At 44.6% G+C, this 22,078-nt stretch overlaps 1 protein-coding gene across 13 annotated transcripts in view; it reads left to right on the top strand.

Moving 5' to 3' along the window:
* Nucleotides 1-22,078, top strand: part of ACER2 (alkaline ceramidase 2) — a 71,533-nt gene that overhangs the window by 37,926 nt on the left and 11,529 nt on the right. For 2 of the 13 annotated variants that reach the window (XM_081498925.1, XM_081498869.1), the window contains 3 exons: nucleotides 13,709-13,795; nucleotides 19,360-19,429; nucleotides 20,900-21,150. The exons of 2 other annotated variants lie outside the window; for them this stretch is intronic. In XM_081498925.1, the coding sequence (XP_081355051.1) occupies nucleotides 13,709-13,795; nucleotides 19,360-19,428 (156 nt within the window). In that variant the 3' untranslated portion in view covers nucleotide 19,429; nucleotides 20,900-21,150. Of the gene's footprint in view, nucleotides 1-137; nucleotides 4,330-12,829; nucleotides 13,499-13,708; nucleotides 13,796-19,359; nucleotides 19,430-20,261; nucleotides 21,151-22,078 lie in introns of those variants that run through there. 9 more of the 13 variants (XR_014056262.1, XR_014056286.1, XR_014056277.1 and 6 more) reach the window with 9 other exon arrangements.

The following is a 22,078-nucleotide window of genomic DNA, read 5'->3' as shown; positions in this document are numbered from 1 at the left end:
ACTGTCCTCTCTGCCCCCTAACCTTCACCTGCCCGCAAAGACAGCCAGGGTGGGGGTTTCGCAGAGTTGGGAGTGGGGTCTGTCTTTTTAAAATTCTATTCCCTTGGGATCTAACTAGTGTGTCTGTGGACCGCCAGGACTCCACAGTGCCTGGAGGAGAAATGCTTGTCCAGAGATGGGAAGCAGATGGCCAAGGGGCTCTGGGTGTGTATTCTGTGTCACCTGCAGCTGCAATGCTCGTTGGGCTGCGTCCTTTGTGGTGATGGCAGAGCTGTCCAGTGGGCGACCCCTTCTTGCTGCACAAGCCTTGCTTCCGGGTCCAGCCGTCCCCATGTGTTCCAGGAGCCGACCCTCCTGTGACAGACACATCCTGCATCAGACGAGACCCTCTGTCCAATGGAAGAGGCCAGAGCTTTTCATCTAGGGCAACTGTCCTAAATCAGAAGCAGACAAATGGAGCACACACAGGACTTGTCCCTAGGAGGCTGGTTTCCCCTTTCAGTGCTCTGTAACCCGAGGTTTACATACACGTGTGAAGCCTTTTCCTGCTACCTCTGCTGAGAGATGGAGACTTGACTACAGATCCAGATCCGGGTGAAGCTAACATGCAAAACCCTCTATGCCAAAAAACGACTTTAAGCCATTCTGGAAGATGAGCACAACCTTTAAACGCTGACATGGTTTGCCTCCCCAACCCCACCCCAGCCCAGTATCCTCAAATACAAAGAAGAATAGCTATGGTGTGAGTGTTCCATACACAGACTCCTCCCCTCTTACTACTTGACCTCTGTGACATTCCCAAAGGCCCGTGACAATCGCGGTAGGGATCCTGGTTCAAAATTTGGAGCAAATGTGAAGTTTGAGAAGTTGTTCTCATTGGAAGCCTCTTGTCTGCTGTCCTGTTCTGGAAATTACTCTCAAGAATCTTGCCTCTTCTTTCTTTGATATCTACTGTGGGAATTACTCTCAGTATTCTCACAGAATGAGGTGCTTCCTGCAGCTTCTCCAATCATTTGACCACTTGCTTTTCTTAAGTGCTGGCTGTAACTATTCGCTGGCTGCTTTGGGTGCAGCAGGGCAAACCTCTTGCCCTCTGAGTTCTTCTCACCTAAAGTCACACTGGCTGCAACTCATCTCCTCTTCACTAGGCTGAATGGAAGACCCCACATGTGTCTTCAAGGTGCGAGGTGGGGATTCACGACCTCAGGGATATTCTGTTAACTCAGGCATCTCTTGCTTTGCAACATTCCGTCATGGGAGCGGGCAGGACAGATGTGTCCTTCTTGTGTGGGTGGGAAGTATGTCAGTGTCCTCCGTATTTAAGAATGGGGCAGTAGCAATTTTGGCTTGTCTGGGCACTCAGACTCTAGTTAGAACTTGCACAGGATCAAAAGGTGAAAAGTCCAAGGAGCAACTGAATTTAGAAATGAATGACTTTATTCTACTGTGGTTTTCAAATGATTTTAGCAGAAGAACCCTGTTGGCCGTAAGGTATCTTTATGGAGACCTAATGTGTGAAATAAGTTGTATTTTATTAGCTTAATTTTATTTTGAGGTTAAGCTTGCAGCATTTCCTGAATAATATGAAAGGCAGTGAAATGCAAAGTAACAAATTGATGGTTTCCAAGGTAGAAAAATTTGGTATGGAATGAGTGTCCATGTTGCTTTATTATAGTTTAAAAATCAGTATTTGAGTTAAATACTCATGGAAATGTTAACATATGAATGTGAGACCTAGGTGGCTTGTGGAACAGTATTGGAAAACTGCTCTTTAAGTCCTTTGGGTTTCAAGACTAGAGTTTTCTTTAAAGGGAGCTGTCAGACTATCCTCTTTTCAGACTGACCCACCAGGCATGGATTCTGTTCTCATCCATGCTGAAGTAGAAAAATGCTCTTAGGAGGGAGTTGGTTGTATTTTAAGTCCAGCTCTTTTAGTAGGAAAAAGTAAAGAGAAGCAGAGTGTAGGTAATGTTTTGTGTGTGTGAAGTTTAGTTTCTGTCTTGAAAGTTCCTTGGTGATGGGAGCATTGTCCCAACCATCAAGGAGGGACCATTTCTCCTGATGAAATGAAGGGCATGCTCCTTGGGAACCACCATCTCCAGCCCCAAAGGCTTTCACCTGGCCCACCTGGAAGGTTCTGAATGACCTTGGAAATGGGGATGAAATGCGACTCTGCTAGAAGTAAAGAAGTAAGTGCCCTAATTTACAGGGCTATTTCTCTCCTTCTGCAAGACAAATGACTAAGTTTCAGAAAGAATGCTTTTGTTATGAAAAACAAAATGCCTTTCTAGCACATGCGTGAGTGCTCAGTCCAGTCATGTCTGACTCTTTGCGACCCTATGGACTGTGGCCCGCCAGGCTCCTTTGTTCATGGGATTCTCCAGGTGAGAATACTGGAATGGGTTGCCATGCCCTCCTCCACTGGATCTTCCTGACCCAGGGATCAAACCTGAGTCTCTTATGTCTCCTGCATTGGTAGGGGGGTTCTTTACCACTAGTCCCCTTCTAGAGGTTGATTTTAATGGGATGAGGCTGAGAAAAAGTGTGGAATAGGGTGTATTTGAAGAAGACAAGTCTTCACTCTACGTCTGAACAGAAATCACTATGTTTACCAGTGTGGAATGGTAAATCAAGAGAGTGGGAATATACCAATCTTACTTTGTTTGGATTATAGCATCATTCATATTTATATTGACATTTATATTCATAGCGCTCTTATAGCACTACATGCTTTTTAAGGAAAATGGGGATATCACAGAAAAGTTGAATGAGAATAAAAGAAAAGTAATCTATTTCTATGACTCAAGGACAACCATTGTTAATATAGTTCAGCATATTTCCTTCTCATCTTTTTTTCCCTAATACAGTTGTAAATAGATGTCTTTTAGAGCTGACAGTTGATTTTGTACCTTGAATGGAATATAAATGCCAGTCATATTTTTCCTGAAGAGCAGGTTTTGGGATATCAGAGTTAGCTATATTCTTGAGTTTCATCACTGGATTGTAAGACTTACTACTGAGTCTTCCCTTTTTAATTTAAGGGCCTAACATCAATGGGCCCTAAGAAATAGTGAATTCTACTTTTTGATATGCTTCTGCACTTAGACAGACGAGTCATAGAAAATAGCTGTTAAATATATAGTTCTACAGGTTTTGATGTAAAAAGTTAATAGCTTATTTAATTCCTTGATGTGCAATCAAGAATCTTTTTCTCTCCCCTGGTAATTCAGGGAGGTGGAGATTTAACAGTTAGGAGTTAGGTCATGCCAGTTACTCAGCATGGCTATTAGATATTTCTTCTGGTGAGGATTTGCCTAATATTGACACCCAGCAGGAACTGGATTTGGAATATTAAAAAAAACAAAAAAAACATTAATGTAACCAAGTGATCATTTAAGTTAATGATTCTTATTTTATAGTGTCTAGTTTTTAGAAAATAGTTCCTCCTTTTATTATTTTAATGTAAAACCAGCACTTCAGTGACTATATTGCAGGTGTCTGGGGATAAGATGCCTGCATCTGTTTGGTAATAGGCTATATTTGGGGGGTGCTCTGTGCCTGTCCCTCCGAAGAATGCCTAGAAGACATTCCTTGTGGATCAGAGATGTTCTTTTGGGAGACTAAGCATGATGGTCATCAAGCACAGGATCTGTTAAAGTACCATCACCTATGCTATTTATTGGATTTCTCAGGTATGTAATCAAAACTCCCTCATTCATTATGCTTACGCAAGCTGGTGCGATTCTGGAGGCTTCAGAACTGAGGGGTGAGCCTCACCTGGCTCTTCATCCCTCGGGGCTGATGCAGAACCATCTCTGGGGGACAGGTGAGGGCTGAAGCTCGCCTGAACACAGCCTCTCATAGCTCCTTGTTCCCAATGAACCTGGAACCCCTACTAGTCATCTCTTTGCTTGGTTGCTGCTGATCCAGCTCGTCAAAGAGAAGTCTTGGTCTAGGTTGTGATTCTCAATGGATTTTGTAGACATCATTTTCCTACAGATTTTTTAATAGCCCCTACTTTAAAGAACTCATTGTCTGAATTGTAGCTTTCCCTATTTGTTAAACCAGTTCTGAGAGGATTTTGTAACCACAATATGTAATCAGAGCAAATAGATACATATTTCCAGGTATATACCTTGTTCTGTGCTTTATATAGGGTGTGCTGTATAAGGGTAGTGGGCCCACTGGCTGTGGTAGCATTTAATCACTGTTACGTTGGGACTAACTGAAGGCCTTTTGAAATGGAGCTTTTGCACTTTATGCTCTTTTTGTGAACTGACTGTGATGGCTATGTTTGATATTAAAGCCCTAAGGGGCATTTTCTGTGAATGAATAGGTATATGTTTGTTTATTTCCGAAATGAGTTCTGCAACAGCTGCCATGAGAAATACATTTAAGGGATTGTAAGGTACATTTGCTCAAACTCATTTATTAATGAATTTGAGTATCATTCTTATTAAGCATACTTAAAAATGTGTATATCTAATACTAACTAAACATGCTAGTTAATTGTTGGTTTCTTCTTAGAGCTGTGAAATTAATACACCTACATATTTCCAGTATAAAAGTACCTAGAGGCGGTTTACTGAAAGGTCTGTAATTATGTCGGTGGATATAAAATCTCAAATGCAGAAAACATTTCATCTAAGCTGCAGTGCATCCAGTCACTGGAAGGAAGATCATATAACAATATAAAATAGTAAATGAATTTAGCAGGAAAATTCTGTATACCCATTTTTCTTAATTTCCTGTGACCATTGTTTTTAAATTAAGGTATTCATAGGGAATCCTATTTATAAGAATAATGTGATTATGAGAGGAGAAAGATTGAGTGATCAGCAGTATCAGTAGTGTTGCAGTGGTCTTAGACATTTTTTTTCTGGCCAGGACGAGGGGATGAGGGGTGGCCACTGAGGTCTTTGATAATGTGCTATAAGCAATGGGTCTTCTCCCTAGAAAAATGGCCATACAGAGAATTACTTGGGTATTCAAATGTCCTGAGAAGCCACCCAGGTAAAGAACTGTGTGACACGACATGGAGCCAGGATTCACCTTTCTGGTGGTGAAATTGAGGTCTCCGCTGCTCAGCATTCCTGACTGCCCTCCAAGGCCAACCCCAGCCCCCTTCTCCTGTGAGGACTTTCCATCATGAGGAACCAAAAACTTACACCTCAGGAGCTGAACAAATTTGGAATTTACGTTTCCTCAAGCCTCTGTCCTGGTTTATGCTTCCAGACTCTCTTTAAGATGCTGTCTGGGTCTGCCATATTTTTACACTGTGGAAATTTTCCCAGAATAGAAAACTGTTTTAAATATGGTATTTGGGTTTTCCTCCTCTGCTTTCTCTGGAGCAGGGCTCAGCCTCATCCTCTGGCCCCACCTTAAAGGGGCTGGCAGCCCCTTTCCCCAGTTTACAGAGTTACCTTTTTTTAAAAAATAAGTTTTAATTGGAGGATAATTGCTTTATCTCAAGTGGGCACTTCTGGCTCTGGTCACCTCCAGGCCTGGTGACCCTCTGAGTATTAACTCAGAAAAAGAATCAACCACACCTGGGTTTTTGTTGGCTTATTGGCTTGTTTATTTCTTGTTAAAACATTTGATTCAGCTGCTTTACAATTGAGCACAGAGACCATAACGTCATCTTTCAGAATGTAACAGTAGTCAGTAGTAGTAGCAGTAGTCAGTAGAGCTTCCTTTTATATTAGGACAGATGGTGGGAAAGTGGCTGACTAGGGGGCTAGGGGCGTGGGGTGACAGAAAATGCACGGGCATCTTTGGTGACACTGGCTAGAGAAGGATGTTCGTGAACAAAGAAAGCTGTAGCCACCAGGGTGGGAGGGACCTGGAGAGATTCCTGGAGTAATATTGCCATCTAGTGGCCTTTCAGAGGAGAAGGCGATGGCACCCCACTCCAGTATTCTTGCCTGGAAAACCCCATGGACGGAGGAGCCTGGTAGGCTACAGTCCATAGAGTATCGAAGAGTTGGACACGACTGAGCGACTTCACTTTCACTTTTCACTTTCATGCATTGGAAAAGGAAATGGCAACCCACTCCAGTGTTCTTGCCTGGAGAATCCCAGGGACGGGGGAGCCTGGTGGGCTGCCGTCTATGGGGTCGCACAGAGTGGAACATGACTGAACCAACTTAGCAGCAGCAGCAGCAGTGGCCTTTCAGGGTATTGCTATCAGCGGCACGTGTGAGGCCTTTCCCAATTGCTTATCATCCCAGGAGACCCAAGAGACTAGGGTTCCATCCCTGGGTGGAGACGATGCCCTGGGGGAGGAAATGGTGACCCACTCCAGTATTCTTGCCTGGAAAATCCCATGGACAGAGGAGCCTGGAGGACTACAGTCCATGAAAGTGAAAGTGAAGAAGCTCAGTCCTGTCAGACTCTTCGTGACCCCATGGGCTGTACCTGCAAGGCTCCTCCATCCATGGGATTTTCCAGGCAAGATTACTGGAATGGGTTGCCATTTCCTTCTCCAGGGGATCTTCCCAGTCCAGGGATCGAACCCGGGTCTCCTGCATTGCTGGCAGATTCTTTACTGTCTGATCCACAAGGGGTCTACAGTCCTTGGGGTTGCAAAAAAGTCTGACATGACTGAGCACCTGAGCACACACAGACCAGGACTCACTGTAATTGTCTCAAAGCTTCCCCAAGTCATGCAACTTCTTTTGGGGCCCGAGTATGTTTCCCTGGATTTTTTTTCAAGCTTCTCTCTGCCTTCATTTCCCTTTCTTCTATTCCCCCAGCAAGTCATTCTTCACTCACTAGGTGTTTGATCTTACCTGATTAAAAAAAAAAAATCAACCAAATACCTTAAACCAAATATTTCCCTATCCACAAAACCTACTTTAGTAGCTGTGATCTGGAGGAAGTTTTTTAATCCACTGGAGTTAAATTTAACTTTTGGTATCAATAGTTTCATTTACACAAGTCAAACATTGGTACAACCCCCCAGATTTAAAGACTGAATCCAGTTTGAACCAACACTTTGCAAATATCTGCTATGCTAATACAGAAGTGAGCAGGGGTGAGGTGGGTGTGGGGAGTGTTGAAGAGGAAGGAGACCATTAACTCTGCTGAAATCCCTAGGTAAGAGAGGAATTCACGGTGCTGGGGGGGCTGGTGGGAGACAGCAGTGAGGTTTGACCAGGAAGGAGTTGAGGTTTGAGAATTCTAAGTGTTAACTGATGGCCCATGAGCCACATTTAATAATATATAATCTCAGTCTGATTAAAGTATCCTTAGGGAGTAATTCTACCTAGGAGTAGTAGTATTGTCTTAAAGCCATCTTATTTGAGAGCCCATCACATAAATTTTTTCAGGTAAGTTGTCTTCTCACAATTATTTGGTGAGGCTATTGTTATTCCTATTTTGAATACCATAAAACAGGCTCAGAAATGTATCTTGAACACAGCTGTTTAGTGGCAGAATCAGGTTTTGAACCCAAGACTTTTGACTCCAGTTCTGTTTCCGTAAGTATTTAATCTTATTTTCAAAATGGCAAAAGGTAAAAGGTTTTTATATAGATAGGTGAACACCAAGTTGGGATTACTGGCTTCAAAAGTATCCTTTTAAAATGCATGATTAGACAATACAGAGTAGCAGTTGGCATGTAGTGAATCAAGCTGTTGTTTAGTCATTAAGTTGTGTCTGACTCTTTGTGACCCCATGGACTGTAGCCTCCACTGTCTGTGGGATTTCCCAGGCAAGAATACTGGAGTGGGTTTCCATTTGCTTCTCCAGGGGCTCTTCCCCACTCAGGGATTGAACCCGTGTCCTCTGCATTGGCAGGTGTATTCTTTACCATTGAGCCACCAGGGAAGCCTCAGTAATCAGGAGTCCCCCACCATCAAGCAGTCCTGGGTGATATTGCCATCTTGTGGCCACAGTCAGGAACCACACTCCACCCTCACACCTTCCCAGGAATGGATGATGTGTGCACATGGGGACTCCTTCCTGTCTGGCTCCAAGCCATCTCTTGCTCTTCGCAGTAGATCTGCAAATCCAATTCATTCCTGGCCCTCTCTGCTTGGATATCCAATAGACACTCATACATTCGTCTTACCCCTAACTTGCAACTTGTTCACCTTCTCAGTAAGTCAGGCCACTCCATTCAGTTGCCAGAAGTCCCCACTTTCCTCATTTGTCTATATCTTACCTAAGAGTAGGTAAATCCTCTCCATCCCACTTCCCCACTGTCTCAAATCCATCCATTTCTCTCCATCCTAGAGAGTGCTCCACTGTCTCTTGTCAATTCATCCTCCATACAAAATACCACAGAGGGGCTGGCCTGAGCAATAGACATTTACTTCTCACACTTTTGGACACTGGAAAGTCCAAGACCAAGGTACCAGCAGATTTGGTTCCTGGTGAGGACCAGCTTCCTGGCTTGCAGGTGGCCACCTCCTCATGTGGGCAGGGAGAGCGTGCTCCAGCATCTCTTCTCCATGTTATGAGGGCACCAATCCCATCATGACCTCCCCCTCGTGACCTCACCTTAACCTGCATGTATACATGCTCAGTCACTCAGTCATATCTGACTCTATGCAACGCTATGGACTGCAGCCCGCCAGGCTCCTCTCTCCATGGGATTCTTCAGGCAAGAATACTGGAGTGGGTTGCCATGCCCTCCTCCAGGGAGTCTTCCTGATCCAGGGATCACATCCATGTATCCTGCCTTGCAGGTGGATGCTTTACCCACTGAGCCTCTGGGGAAGCCCCCATCTTAACCTGATCACCTTCTAAAGGTTCCGCCTCCAAATACGATCACACTGCGGGAGAAGCAGGTGTGGGGGGAAGGTGTTTAGGGCTTCAACATATGGATTTTGGGGGATGGAAATTTTCAGGTCACTGCAGACTGTATGAGGGAGATTTTTCTTATCTTCATTTTCTCGGTGAAGTCCTGAGGCCTGGGGTCGGGAATGCATATCTGGTCCAAGACCACAGAGCCAGTAAGTGGCTCAGCTCTCTCTCACTCCAAACCTGGGCTCCTTTCCTTCTTCGTTCCGAAGCAGAGAAGGAGGGACAGTGTCCACTGTGCTGAGTGGGGAGAGCTAAGAGAGAAATATGGCTAATATGTTCTGAGCAGCTTCATCGGGCACCAGGCCCTCATGTGGATACGGGTGATGGATCCCAGGGCACTGGAGACTAGTCTGTGATATGGAAAGACTGGGGCTCAGAAGCTGAGTCACTTGCCTGAGGACGTGAAGCTGGTGACTGATGGAGGTGTCACAGCATCAGCTGCCAGGTCACTGTGTGTGTTCTTGGGTTTGCTCACCCCTTTCAGATTAGGTTGGGGTTTCCTGTGGCGGTGATAACAGATGACTGTAAGCTCCATGGCTCAAAGCAACAGAAATGTATTCTCTCACAGTTCGGGAGACCAGAGTCTGCTTCTAGATGTCAGCAGGGGGACTTCCCAGTGGTCCAGTAGTTAACACTCGGTGCTTCCACTGCAGGGGGCATGGGTTCAATCCCTGGCTGGGGAACTAAGATCCCACTTGCCATGCTGGGTGCCTCCCCTAAAAAAAGTTCAAGATAAAGATGTCAGTGGGGCTGGCTCCTTCTGTAGCTCCGGGGGAGAGTCTGCTTCTGCTTCTCTCCTAGTTTCTGGTGGTTGCCAACAATCCTGTTACCTCCACCTGCAGACCCATCAGTCCAGTCTCTGCCTCCGCTGTCTGGTGGCTTCTGCCTTTCTCAGAACCTCCCTCTCCCTCCCTCTCCGATCTCTTATAAAGACAGCAGCCTAATTCAGTTCAACCTTGATTAACTAATTACATCTGCAAAGACCCTCTTTCCAAATAAGGTCATGGTGTGGGATCCCCGGTGTATGCCAATTTTGGGGGGACAGCATTCAACCTACTGCCCTGTCCCACAAGCTGCTTCCCGCATCTGCCCAGAATATGGGATCCCCTCCCCTCGTGTTTAGCCAGAGGCCCCGGAAGAGTGTTACAGAGTAGCTGGAGTCCTCAGTGTGCACACGAGTGCACAGAAACACACCTATCGCAGGCTTCCGCTTTCTCCTCCATGGCCCCTGTTGGGGTTTCCTCTAATACCTTTCTCACCCCCTATCCGAGCTGCCCCACCCTGCCAGCCACTGTTGAAAAATACTTTGAGAAACAGTGAGTGGTGGTAGGAGACGACAGAACGGGTCTCAGGGAGCTTGGCTGCGGTTTCATTTGGCAGAATTTCCCCCTGTGTCCCAGAAGTTTAGGGTGTCTGGCAGTGGAAAGCCAGCCACCTGTCACCCCAGGCACCCCATGGCCTCCTCATCTTTGTATGGCTGGAAACAAGCCCAAGGCTGACCTGGCAATCAGTGTTGGAGAGATTGAATTCAGACATTTATTAATCAATCCATCAGTCAATTCACAGAGCTAGAGAAGTGCAGGTGTAGTGGAACACCTTGCCGGGTCCAGGAAGTTCTCTTTGATTGGAAGGCAACGTCCATACAGATGAGAAGGGTTGAAGGGTTGAGATGCGCGGGCCAGTGCTCAGCAGAGAGCTCCGCGCTCTTTGTCCACAGCACTGGGATTGGTCGATTGGTCTGTCCAGAGTACGAGACAGAGAGAGAAAGAGAGTGTGTGTGAGAGAGCGGGAGACTCAAGGTGATTGTGCCGCTAGTCCGAGAGATCCCCTCACCAACTGGTACCAAGAGTAGGGATACACTTGTGCGCGAGTGCCCGGCTGGTGATGGGGAGATGGGGGCGGGAGCCGGATAAATAATGCGCCTTGGTCTTGCGAGGGGGAGAAGGGGGAGCGCTGCCCAGAGTGTCCGCCAGGGGGCAGTGCAGCCCCGCACACAGCGCAGGGCCCAGGGTGGCCGTGAAGCCAGCCTCCCGTGTAGGCAGCAGAGGGTTCTCCCAGGCGTGCTGCTCTCTGCCCGTTGGGTTATTTCAGTCAAACTGCCAAGACTGACCGTGGGCTGCAGACATTCCGGCCCCTGGGTTAAGGTCTGCACTCTGTGAGGGCCCCTCAAACCCAGATTGCAGAGAATGGATTTACCCCAAAGCTGGTGACACCTCCTGTTCTGGGCCCCTCACCTGCAGGAGTCCACCCTGAGCCCTTGTTCCTTTTTAAAATTGTTAGCTAATTAGGACCTACTCTATAGCACAGAGAATTCTACTCACTACTCTATAATGCCATATATAGGAAAATCTAAAAAAGTGGAAGTATGTTGGTGTAAAACCCATTTACTTCGCTGGATTTGTGAAACTAGTACAACATTGTAAATCGGTTATACTCCAATACATTAAAAAAAAATTAATAAATGTTTCTTTCTTTTTTGTTTTTTTGAGACATATACCACGAACTATGAGTGACTGCATAACAAATTACCCCAACACTAAATTATAACAGGGCTTCTCAGGTGGAGCTACTGGTAAAGAACCTACCTCCTAATGCAGGAGATGTAAGAGATGCGGGTTCAATCCCTGGGTCAGGAAGATTCCCTGGAGAAGGAAATGGCAACCCACTCCAGTATTCTGGCGTGGAGAATTCCATGGACAGAGGAACCTGGTGAGCTACAGTAGTCTAGGGGGTCACAAAGAGTCAGACACGACTGAGTGACTAACACACACGCTCTAGAAGGAGCAGTAATCTGGGGTAAGGGAGATATCAAGCCTTCATTGTCTTGGGTTTCCTGAGGCCTCCAGCTCTAAGTGTGCTGAGGACAGAGCCTGTAGCTTCATCTTACAGTAAGAGAAGCAGAGGACTTCATCACCTTATCTCAGGAGTCTTTTTCCCTTAGTGGTTTTAGGCTGAGTATCACATTGCATTTGCCAGAAGTCAACATGAAGCCACACAACTCAGACTGGAACTTGAACTCACTCTTTTTTTTTTTTAGTTATTTATTTTTAATTGATCGCTGTCTTTCAATTGAAATTGTGCACCTGGTCTCAGGACTTAGTGAAGCTTGAGTTCTTTATGTCTTGTCAAAGAATTCAATGAGAAACAAATTGATAAGTAAGAAGTGGATTTACTCAGACAGTTGCACATTCCATAGATAGAATGCAATCTGTCTCAAAAGGCGGGAGTGGCCCTAGGGCACGGGGTTGTCTTGAAAAGTGAGAATGGCTGAGGCAGAAATACTCCACAGATAGAATGTGGATCCACTCAGAAGGTGAGAAGTCCTGGGGGTAGTTAGTTTTTATAGAGGTGAATAAATTTTTTAAATTTATTTTTTAGTTGGAGAATTGCTTTACAATGTTGTATTGATTTCTGCTGTACAAGACACAAATCAGCCATAATTATACATATATCACACTCCTTTCTAGCCTCCCAGGTGTGAGTAATTTCATAGGTTAATGAGTGGAAGGATTATTACAATTATTTTGAAGAAGGGGCTGGGATTTGCACTGTTTGGGCCATGGCCCACTTTTTGGTCTTTTATGGTCGGCCCTGAACTATCCTGGTGCCTATAGGTGTTGATGTTTTACAATGAGCGTATAATGAGGCTCAAGGTCCCCTCCAAGGCAAATCTTTCTCCATTTTGTGCCAAATTGGTTCTAACCAGTTTTTGTGTTATCCTCAATGGCTATGTAGGGATTCCCCGGTGGTACAATGGTAAAGAATCTGCCTGCCAATACAGGAGATGCAGGAGATTCGGGTTTGATCCCTGGGTTGGAAAGATCCGCTGGTGAAGGAAATGGCAACCCACTCCAGTATTCTTGCCTGAAAAAATCCCACGGACAGAGGAGCCTGGCAGGCTACAATCTGTGGGGTTGCAAAGAGTCAGTTGGACATGACTGAGCACGCACCCATGCACAATGGTTATGTCGTTCTTTTAAAGATTGTGCCCTGCCCTCTTCCCTCCTGTGTCAGGTAGACATCAGAAACAAAGACCATGTGAAATTTTATTTTGCTGGTGCTGCAGAATTGGAAATGGCGGCTCCTCTGGCCACCTAAGCCACAGATGATGGAGTTATGCCATGGATCAATAAAATGAGGACAAAGACGTAAATCCTATATTTAAAGTTGTGTGTTACAGACTGTACTATAAAATAAAAACCTTGCTCTAAACTACAAGCACCTTGAGCTCATTGTCATGGTTGGACCATAAAGAAGGCTGAATGCCGAAGAATTGATGCTTTTGAGCCATGGTGTTGGAAAAGACTCTTGAGACTCCCTTGGACTGCAAGGAGATCAAACCAGTCAGTTCTAAAGGAAATCAATTCTGAATATTCATTAGAAGGACTGATGCTGAAGCTGAAGCTCCAATACTTTGGCCACCTGATTCGAAGAGCCAGCTCGTTAGAAAAGACCCCTATGCTGGGGTAGGAGGAGAAGGGGACAACAGAATGAGATGCTTGGATGGCATCACTGACTCAATGGACATGAGTTTGAGCAAACTCTGGGAGATGGATACAGGGAAGCCTGGCGTGCTGCCATCCATGGGGTCACAAAGAGTCTGACACTACTGAGCGACTGAATGACAACTGTTCATTGTTAAGGTCAATAACTGTGTACTTGACCACATCGTCTAAGGACGGATAAGGTAATCCACAGACACTCAGTGAACATGTCATCGACTCATTGTTTCTTCTTTAATGGTCAACTGTTGGGCTTTTGTGTTTTTCTTATTGAGTTAAGAAAGCTTTTAGTAAGGAAGTGAGCCCTCTGAATTTGCTGTTTACTGCTATTGTTATTTAACATGCAAATGTTTGGAAGTGGTCATGTTTGTACATCTTTTCCTTAAAAACTACAGACTTTTCTGTGTGTGCCAGGCATCCAGGCATGGCTGTCTGGAGTCCTTTTCAAGCATCAGTCCATTGAATTCTCACAACAACAAGAGGTAGGTATTGCTATCATGCCCATTTAACAATTAAGACAGTGGTTCTCAGCCTAATTCCCACCTAGCATGCCCATGGGAAGCCCTGTGCCTACAAGTTCTAGAGGCCCATAGATGGCTAGTTTTGTTAACAGGTGGGGTAGTGGGTTCCCAGAGAAAGAAAACCAGACATGACTTTCTTGACATAAGAGAAGCCATTTTTGGCCTAAGTCATTTTGTGATGTAAGTCTGATCACATTGCTTGCCCTTGAACAGGTCTCCATAATAACGGTCTTAAGGGGACAAAACTGCTTTGGGCAAGAGGAGTAACATAGCAAAGATAATAGATGGTGGTACAGACTCTCAGCTCTGCATCAGTGGTAAAGACTAGCCTGAAGCATTGTCTTGAGCTGATTTGCAGAATTTAATCCCCCTCAGGCACTCAGTCACCAGAACTGGAACCTAAGGGATGATAATGTTCACCTTTTCTGATCCAACTGATTTCAGTCCACTGAAGTTTGGACTCTATGGCCCAAGCTTCTTCATGAATATGCATCTACCCTTTAGCTTAAAACTTCCCCAGTTTTGCTGTTTGGGGAGATACTGCATTGGGAGAGATCCCAGGTATTCTCTTTACTTGCTGCAAGTAATAAATCCTGCCTTCTCTTGCTCCTTGGCTTGGTTGTGTCTCTTGGTTCGACACCTGCCAAGTGAACCCAGTTTTTTTTCGTTTATTTTTAATTGAAGGAAAAAAACAATAGAATGGGAAAGGCTAGAGATATCTTCAAGGAAATTAGAGATACCAAGGGGACATTTCATGCAAATATGGACACGATAAAAGGCAGAAATGATATGGACCTAACAGAAGCAGAAGATATTAAGAAGAGGTGGCAAGAATACACTAAAGAACTATACAAAAAAGATCTTCATGACCAAATAACCATGATGGTGTGATCACTCACCTAGAGCCAGACATCCTGGAATGCGAAGTCAAGTGGGCCTTAAGAAGCATCACTATGATCAAAGCTAGTGGAGGTGATGGAATTCCAGTTGAGCTATTTCAAATCATAAAAGATGATGCTGTTAAAGTGCTGCACTCAATGTGCCAGCAAATTTGGAAAACTCAGCAGTGGCCACAGGACTGGAAAAGTTCAGCTTTCATTCCAATCCCAAAGAAAGGCAATGCCAAAGAATGTTCAAACTACTGCACAATTGCACTCATCTCGCCTGCTAGCAAAATAATGCTCAAAATTCTCCAAGCCAGGCTTCAACAGTCGGTGAACCATGAACTTCCAGATGTTCAAACTAGATTTAGAAAAGGCAGAGAAACCAGAGATCAAATTGCTAACATCCGCTGGATCATCGAAAAAGCAAGAGAATTCCAGAAAAACATATACCTGTGCTTTATTGACTACGCCAAAGCCTTTGACTGTGTCGATCACAACAAACTGTGGAAAATTCTGAAAAAGATGGGAATACCAGACCACCTGATCTGCCTCTTGAGAAATCTGTATGCAGGTCAGGAAGCAACAGTTACAACTGGAGATGGAACAACAGAATGGTTCCAAATGGGGAAAGGAATATGTCAAGGCTGTATATTGTCACCCTGCTTATTTAACTTATATGCAGAGTACATCATGAGAAATGCTGGGCTGGAAGAAACACAAGCTGGAATCAAGATTGCCAGGAGAAATATCAATAACCTCAGATATGTGGATGACACCACCCTTATGGCAGAAAGTGAAGAAGAACTAAAGAGCTTCCTGATGAAAATGAAAGAGGAGACTGAAAAGTTGGCTTAAAACTCAACATTCAGATAACTAAGATCATGGCATCCAGTCCCATCACTTTATGGCAAATAGATGGGGAAACAATGGAAACAGTGACAGACTTTATTTTTTTCAGCTCCAAAATCACTGCAGATGGTGACTTCAGCCTTGAAATTAAAAGACACTTGCTCCTCAGAAGAAAAGCTATGACCAATCTAGACAGCATATTAAAAAGCAGAGACATTACTTTGCCAACAAAGGTCTGTCTATTCAAAGCTATGGTTTTTCCAGTAGTCGTGTGTGGATATGAGAGTTGGACTATAAAGAAAGCTGAGCGTCGAACTGATGCTTTTGAACTGTGGTGTTGGAGAAGACTCTTGAGAGTCCCTTGGACTGCAAGGAGATCCAACCAGTCCATCCTAAAGGAAATCAGTCCTGGGTGTTCATTGGAAGGACTGATGTGGAAGCTGAAACTCCAATCCTTTGGCCACTTGATGTGAAGAACTGACTCATTGGAAAAGATCCTGATGCTGAGAAAGATTGAAGGCGGGAGGAGAAAGGGACGACAGAGGATGAGATGATTGGATGGCATCACTGACCCTATGGACATGAGTTTGAGTAATCTCTGGGAGTTGGTGATGGACAGGGAAGCCTAGCGTGCTGTGATCCACGGGGTCGCAAAGAGTCAGACACGACTGAGTGACTGAACTGAACTGAACTACTTTACAATATTGTGTTGGTATCTGCCGTACATCAATATGAATCAGCCACAGGTATACTTATGTCTCCTCCCCCCCACCTCCCATCCCTCTAGGTTGTCACAGAGCACTGGTTTGAGCTCCCTGAGTCATAGAGCAAATTCCCGCTGGCTATGTGTTTTACATGTGGTAGTGTATATGTTTCCATGCTACTCTCTCCATTCATCCCACCCTCTCCTTCCCTCAGCCATGTCCACAAGTCCATTCTCTATGTCTGCATCTCCACTGCTGCCCTGCAAATAGTTTCATCAGTACCATCTTTCTAGATTCCACATATATGCATTAATATACGATTTTTCTCTTTCTGATTTACTTCCCTTTGTGTAATAGGTTCTAGGTTTGTCCACCTGATTAGAACTGACTCAAATGCATTCCTTTTTATAGCTGAGTAATGTTCCATTGTATATATGTATCACATCTTCTTATTGGGTTCATCTGTCAATGGACATCTAGGTTGCTTCCATGTCCTGCTATTGTAATCAGTGTTGCAATGAACATTGGGGTACATGTGTCTTTTTCAACTTCAATTATGGTTTCCTCAGGACATATGCCCAGTAGTGGGATTGCTGAGTCGTATGGTAGTTTTATTCCTAGTTTTTTAAGGAATCTCCATACTATTCTCCATAGTGGCTGTATCAATTTGCATTCCCACCAAAAGAAGGTGAACCCAGTTTTTCAGGTAACAATTTTCTCTAAGGATGGAAGCATGACTACATATCTCTCCCAAGAACATGAGCCATGTAGACATGTGTGTATCAGGCTCTGTCACTGGAGGTTAAGATAAGGCATTCCTGGAACTTCCCTGGTGACTCACTGGCTAAGACTCTGTGCTCCCTATGTGGGGGCCCAGGTTCAATCCCTGGTCAGGGAACTAGATCCTGCATGCTGCAACTAAAAAAAATATCGATGCTGCTATTGCAACTAAAGATCCCGCATGCACAACTAAGACCTGTGCAGCCACATAAATAAATATTGAAAAAAATCCAAAATATTCCCAGAAAACTATCAGTTGGGAACTTTGGGTCTTTTGAGCATGAGCTGCCTGTTCTTTCTTGTTTCTTGCAATATATTTTTCTCTGTTCCCAACTCTGTTTCTACTTGTTTGTCCTTTCTGTGTGTTGGACACATGAATGAGTTCAACAACAAATGGATGACACTAAGCTGGTGACAAGCGACCTTGCTGATGTAAATGCTGAGAGACATTTTTGAATACTCTTGCAGCTCAGATGGTAAAGAATCTGCCTGCAATGCAGGAGACTCAGGTTTGATCCCTGGGTTGGGAAGATCTCCTGGAGGAGGGAATGGCTCCTCACTCCAGTATTCTTGCCTGGAGAACTCCATGGACAGAGGAGCCCGGTGGGCTACAGTCCAGGAGGTCACAAAGAGTCAGACACCACTAAGCGACTAACTTTCTTTTCATATTTGCAGCACTCTGACCAGATCCCTCCAAGTCAACTGAACACACCTCCACATTTAAGAACTCCATCACCTGGCCCCTTTCTAGGCTCCCTTCTCTCCTTCCAAAATGCACACCACCCACACTGAACACCCTCCCAGTAGTCAAGTATAGATGTGAGAGTTGGACCATAAAGAAGGCTGAGCACTGGGGAATTGATGCTTTCAAATTGTGGTGCTAGAGACTACTCGAGTCCCTTGGACAGCAAGAAACTCAAATCAGTCAATCCTAAAGAAAATCAAAGCTGAATATTCATTGGAAGGACTCATGCTGAAGCTCCAATACTTTGGCCACCTGATGTGAAGAGCCGACTCATTGGAAAAGCCTCTGATGCTGGAAAGCTTGAATGCAGAAGGGGAAGAGGATGACAGAGGATGAGATGGTTGGATGGCATCACCAACTCAATGGACATGAGTTTGAACAAACTACGGGAGATAGTGAAGGACAGGGAAGCCTGGGGTGGCAGTCGGACAGGACTTTTGTTGTTCAGTCGGACACTGAAAAACAACACTCTGTGACCAGTGGCGACACCTTGTGGCCAAAGCAGCGGCAACAGCCAAAGAACCAGGATTCCTGGTTTTCTCTCCTGGTGCGTATGTGTGTGCTCAGTCTCTTTGTGACTCCATGTACTGTAGCCCGCCAGGCTCCTGTGTCCATTGGATTTCCCAGGCAAGAATACTGGAGTGGCTTGCCATTGCCTCCTCCAGGGGGATCTTGACCCTTGGACAAAGGAAACCCTCAAGGAGACTATGAGATTTCCCAGAAGGGAGGACCCCTGTGCAAGAGAAGAAAGAGAGGTGAGATAAGGGCTCAGAGTCAAGTGGTTTGACTATTAAAAGGAATGTGACTTCATTTGCTGCCCTAAGCTAGGTACAGGCATTAAGGATTGATGGCTGCTTTCATCATAAAAAAGGATGGAAGGAGACCAGACGTTTTCTGCCTCCTGTGGTTTTGCCAAGAGAATCAAACCTCAGTCAAGCTACCAATCAAGCTACCAATTTGAAGGCACTTTGTGATGTATTCATGAATATGCAGTCAGCACATCTAGACTGTGGGAACCTGTACAGATCAAATGGACCAGGTTCTTCCACAGATAGATTTAAAGAAAAATAGGGAAGCTTCCAGATTATAAGATACAAGATTGGAAGAGACTTAAAAGGCATATCAAAGCTTTTAAAATATTCCAACTAAACCACAGTGTCTATAGATACACATTTGGCTGAAAAAACACCTAATGGGGTGGGATTTTGCTGATCTGTTGGGGGAGAAAGGGGGGGAACTGTGGTTGGGAATGAGGGACCTAGGTGGGCTTCTGGGGTGGCTGCAGTGGTCTGTGTCATGACCTAAAGGCAATTGCCTTGGAATAATTCATCAAGTCACACATTTATATTGTTACCTGTGTTTTATTTAAAATATATATATTTTTTCAATGAAAGAAGAGTGATGCTGGTGAGTTGTAACCCTGAAAGGAGAGCACCTCTACCCTTGGTGAGGACAACAGTGGTATTCTGGGGATAAGAAAGTAGTGACCTGTAAATGGGTGGATGAAAATTCACTGAGGTTTGCAAAATGGTGATATCCTATCACTTCTTTTTCATTTAATAGCTGGAGTACTTCATAAAGAGAAAATTCCCCATATATACTATTGGTTACCCAGTGATAAAGACCATATAAGGTAGGCAGGATCAATCTTTGATTCTTTCCCTTTACTGCTCTTCAAGATTAAAAACTTGGTTCCTTACCATCCTTCAGAAAGGACTGGATGTATGTAATTATGAACTCATGGATTTAAACATATTTGATGGGCTTCAAAGCCAGCACAGTTGTTATCACTTATACTCAATTTGTTCCATCTTGGGCCAGTGAAAGCCTCAAGTTGATTCTTGAATTTTTCTGATAGGATCCTAGTAATTGGCCATTTTCTTGTTACCAGTAGGACAGTGTATTGTCCTTCTGTCTGTTTCCTACCCAGACTCACACTCAGCCGTTACTCAAAGAAACGCTGTTTACCTGTTTTTATTTTAGTGAGGTGTATTTCAAAGCCTAATCTAGGTTCTAGGAATGATCACTGCTAGTGGTTTGGTTATCACTGTTAGCCCTTTTCAGTGGACAGAGCTACTGCACATTTTAAAGTCATGAGAAGGTTGAGAGTTGCTCTCTGTATATGGTCCATAATAAAGCTTTTTTTTTTTTTTTTTTTTTTAGCCCTCACTGACCTTAAGTTTCCTGGAATCATTCTTTATAAGTGGGGGTATCAGCTTTGCCATGAGCCAAATTCTGGTCTTAGAGATGGTGTTCTACTGACACAAACTCTTCTATTGAGTGTTGGTTAAAAATAGTACTACTACCTTACTCCTTGTTCTCAGTTGGCACATGGTTGCCACACAGAGACTTGTGTGGAGGCTGTCCCCTCCACAGTGAGGAAGTCGTCACTCTAGATGAGTGTCCCAGAGTTTTTTATTTAAACAGTTTTTATTTTATTTAAAGTTTTTTTTTTTTTTTTTAAGCTGTGCTGGCTCTTCGTGGTGGCATGTGGGATCTTAGTTCCTAGACCAGGATTCGAACCTGCATCCCCTGCATTGGAAAGTGGATTTTTAACCACTGGAACACCAGGGAAGTCCCCTCAGGTCTCTTTATCACCTGATTGTCTGCTACCCAATGTTGCCTCCCACTGGCCCCTGCTCCTTCCTGATCTGTTGCCCTGTTCCTATGACCCCTCAATGCTTCCCCAGCTATTCTCCAGGACCCGCAGCCTTCAAGACCCACTTTGGGTCCCATGAAGCCTTCTTGGACTACTTAAGCCTCCACGTACTTCAGCTTTCACACCTGTGAAGTGGAGAAAATTGAACCCACTTCACCAGGTTGTGAAATGTAAATGAGTTGCTAGTGGTAAAGAATCCGCCTGCCACTGCAGGAGATAAGAGACCCAGGTTCGATCCCTGGGTCAGGAAGATCCTCTGGAGAAGGAAATGGCAACCCACTCCAGTATTCTTGCCTGGGAAATCCCATGGACAGAGGAGACTGGCGGGCTACAGTCCACAGTGTCGCAAAGAGTTGAACACGACTGAACGCTCACACACACACATAATTAGGCTTAGCACAGCATATTCAATACATTTCAGCTTTTTTTTTGTTCTCACTTTAGGCCCATAGTTCTCAACCTTGTTGCATGTTAGAAACATCTGAGGAGGCTTTTAAGAGAAAACAGTGATGTTTTGTCACCAGTCCTGGAGATTCTGACTCAGTGGGTCAGGACAACTGGCATTTTAAGTATTCAAGGTGATTCTGGAGCAGGAGCTGGCAACTTACACTGGCAAACCACCACCTCCATTACTGCCTCCCAGGTCCTGTGAGGTGAGACCCTCCTGTGGCATTTCAATAAATTTTTGCTGACTCTACCTCAAGCCAGGCTCTGTTACTTAAAACCAAGGGAGGCCTGTGAATGCAGAAGGAATCGAAGAAAAATGATTGGATTGAACTAGATCTCAGGCAACTCTGGAACTGAAGAAGCTTCCCTTTCCTCGACCCCCTATTCCTTGGTGGATGACCTCCGAGTTGTTCCCTTGAAGGTGTCAACACAAATTGTCACTTGCGAAGAGCATTTGCCAGCGACTGAGCAACAACAAGGGCATTTGCCATCTGCCTCTGTGGAGACTGAACCCTGTGCAGCTGCCCACCTTCAGCACCCCCTGAGGGAGTTCAGGGTGGTGACTGAGGCACCCTGTGCTCCAGGGAAGCTGGTGGAACAGATCTTTAGGTAGTTAGACATTTTTAGGAACTGATTTCATGATCCCAATCCTAGCATCTCCTCATATCTAGAAAATCACTAAATCTCTTCTTGATGACATCAGCTCCTTGTGACTAGCAGAAAACCTTTTATAAAGTAAGCACTTGACTGCACTGAACTCCCCCTTCACCAAAATCTTATATATTAACCTTCCCCCACTACCTCTTTGGTGCAGTCTCTTAGAGCTGAAGTGCTGTCTCCTGGGTTGCAGTCCTCATTTTGCCCCAACTAAAACTTGACTAGCAACTCATGTTGTGCATCTTTTTAGTCAACAGAGGCCATGTCTGTTGTGGTGACTGGGTGTGCTGTTTAACGCTGTCCCCATCTCAGAGAGACCCAGCTGCTGCTTGAGTAAAATTTTAGTAACATATATTCTTATGACATTGGCTCAACAAATTTGAGAAAAAAAAAATACCTAAAAGTGTCTTTCATACTTTCCCTCTTGCCTTTGAAACCAACTACTGCAGCTGTTAACAGAGGCATCTGTCTGTATGTAGAATATATTTTGTTCTGGAGAACACAGAGAATTATTAAAAG

Source organism: Giraffa tippelskirchi, chromosome 1 (genome assembly GCF_054371585.1).
Source record: "Giraffa tippelskirchi isolate mGirTip1 chromosome 1, T2T-mGirTip1v1.2.pri, whole genome shotgun sequence".
Classification (NCBI taxonomy): domain Eukaryota; kingdom Metazoa; phylum Chordata; class Mammalia; order Artiodactyla; family Giraffidae; genus Giraffa; species Giraffa tippelskirchi.
This window is presented reverse-complemented; position numbering and strand designations above follow the sequence as displayed.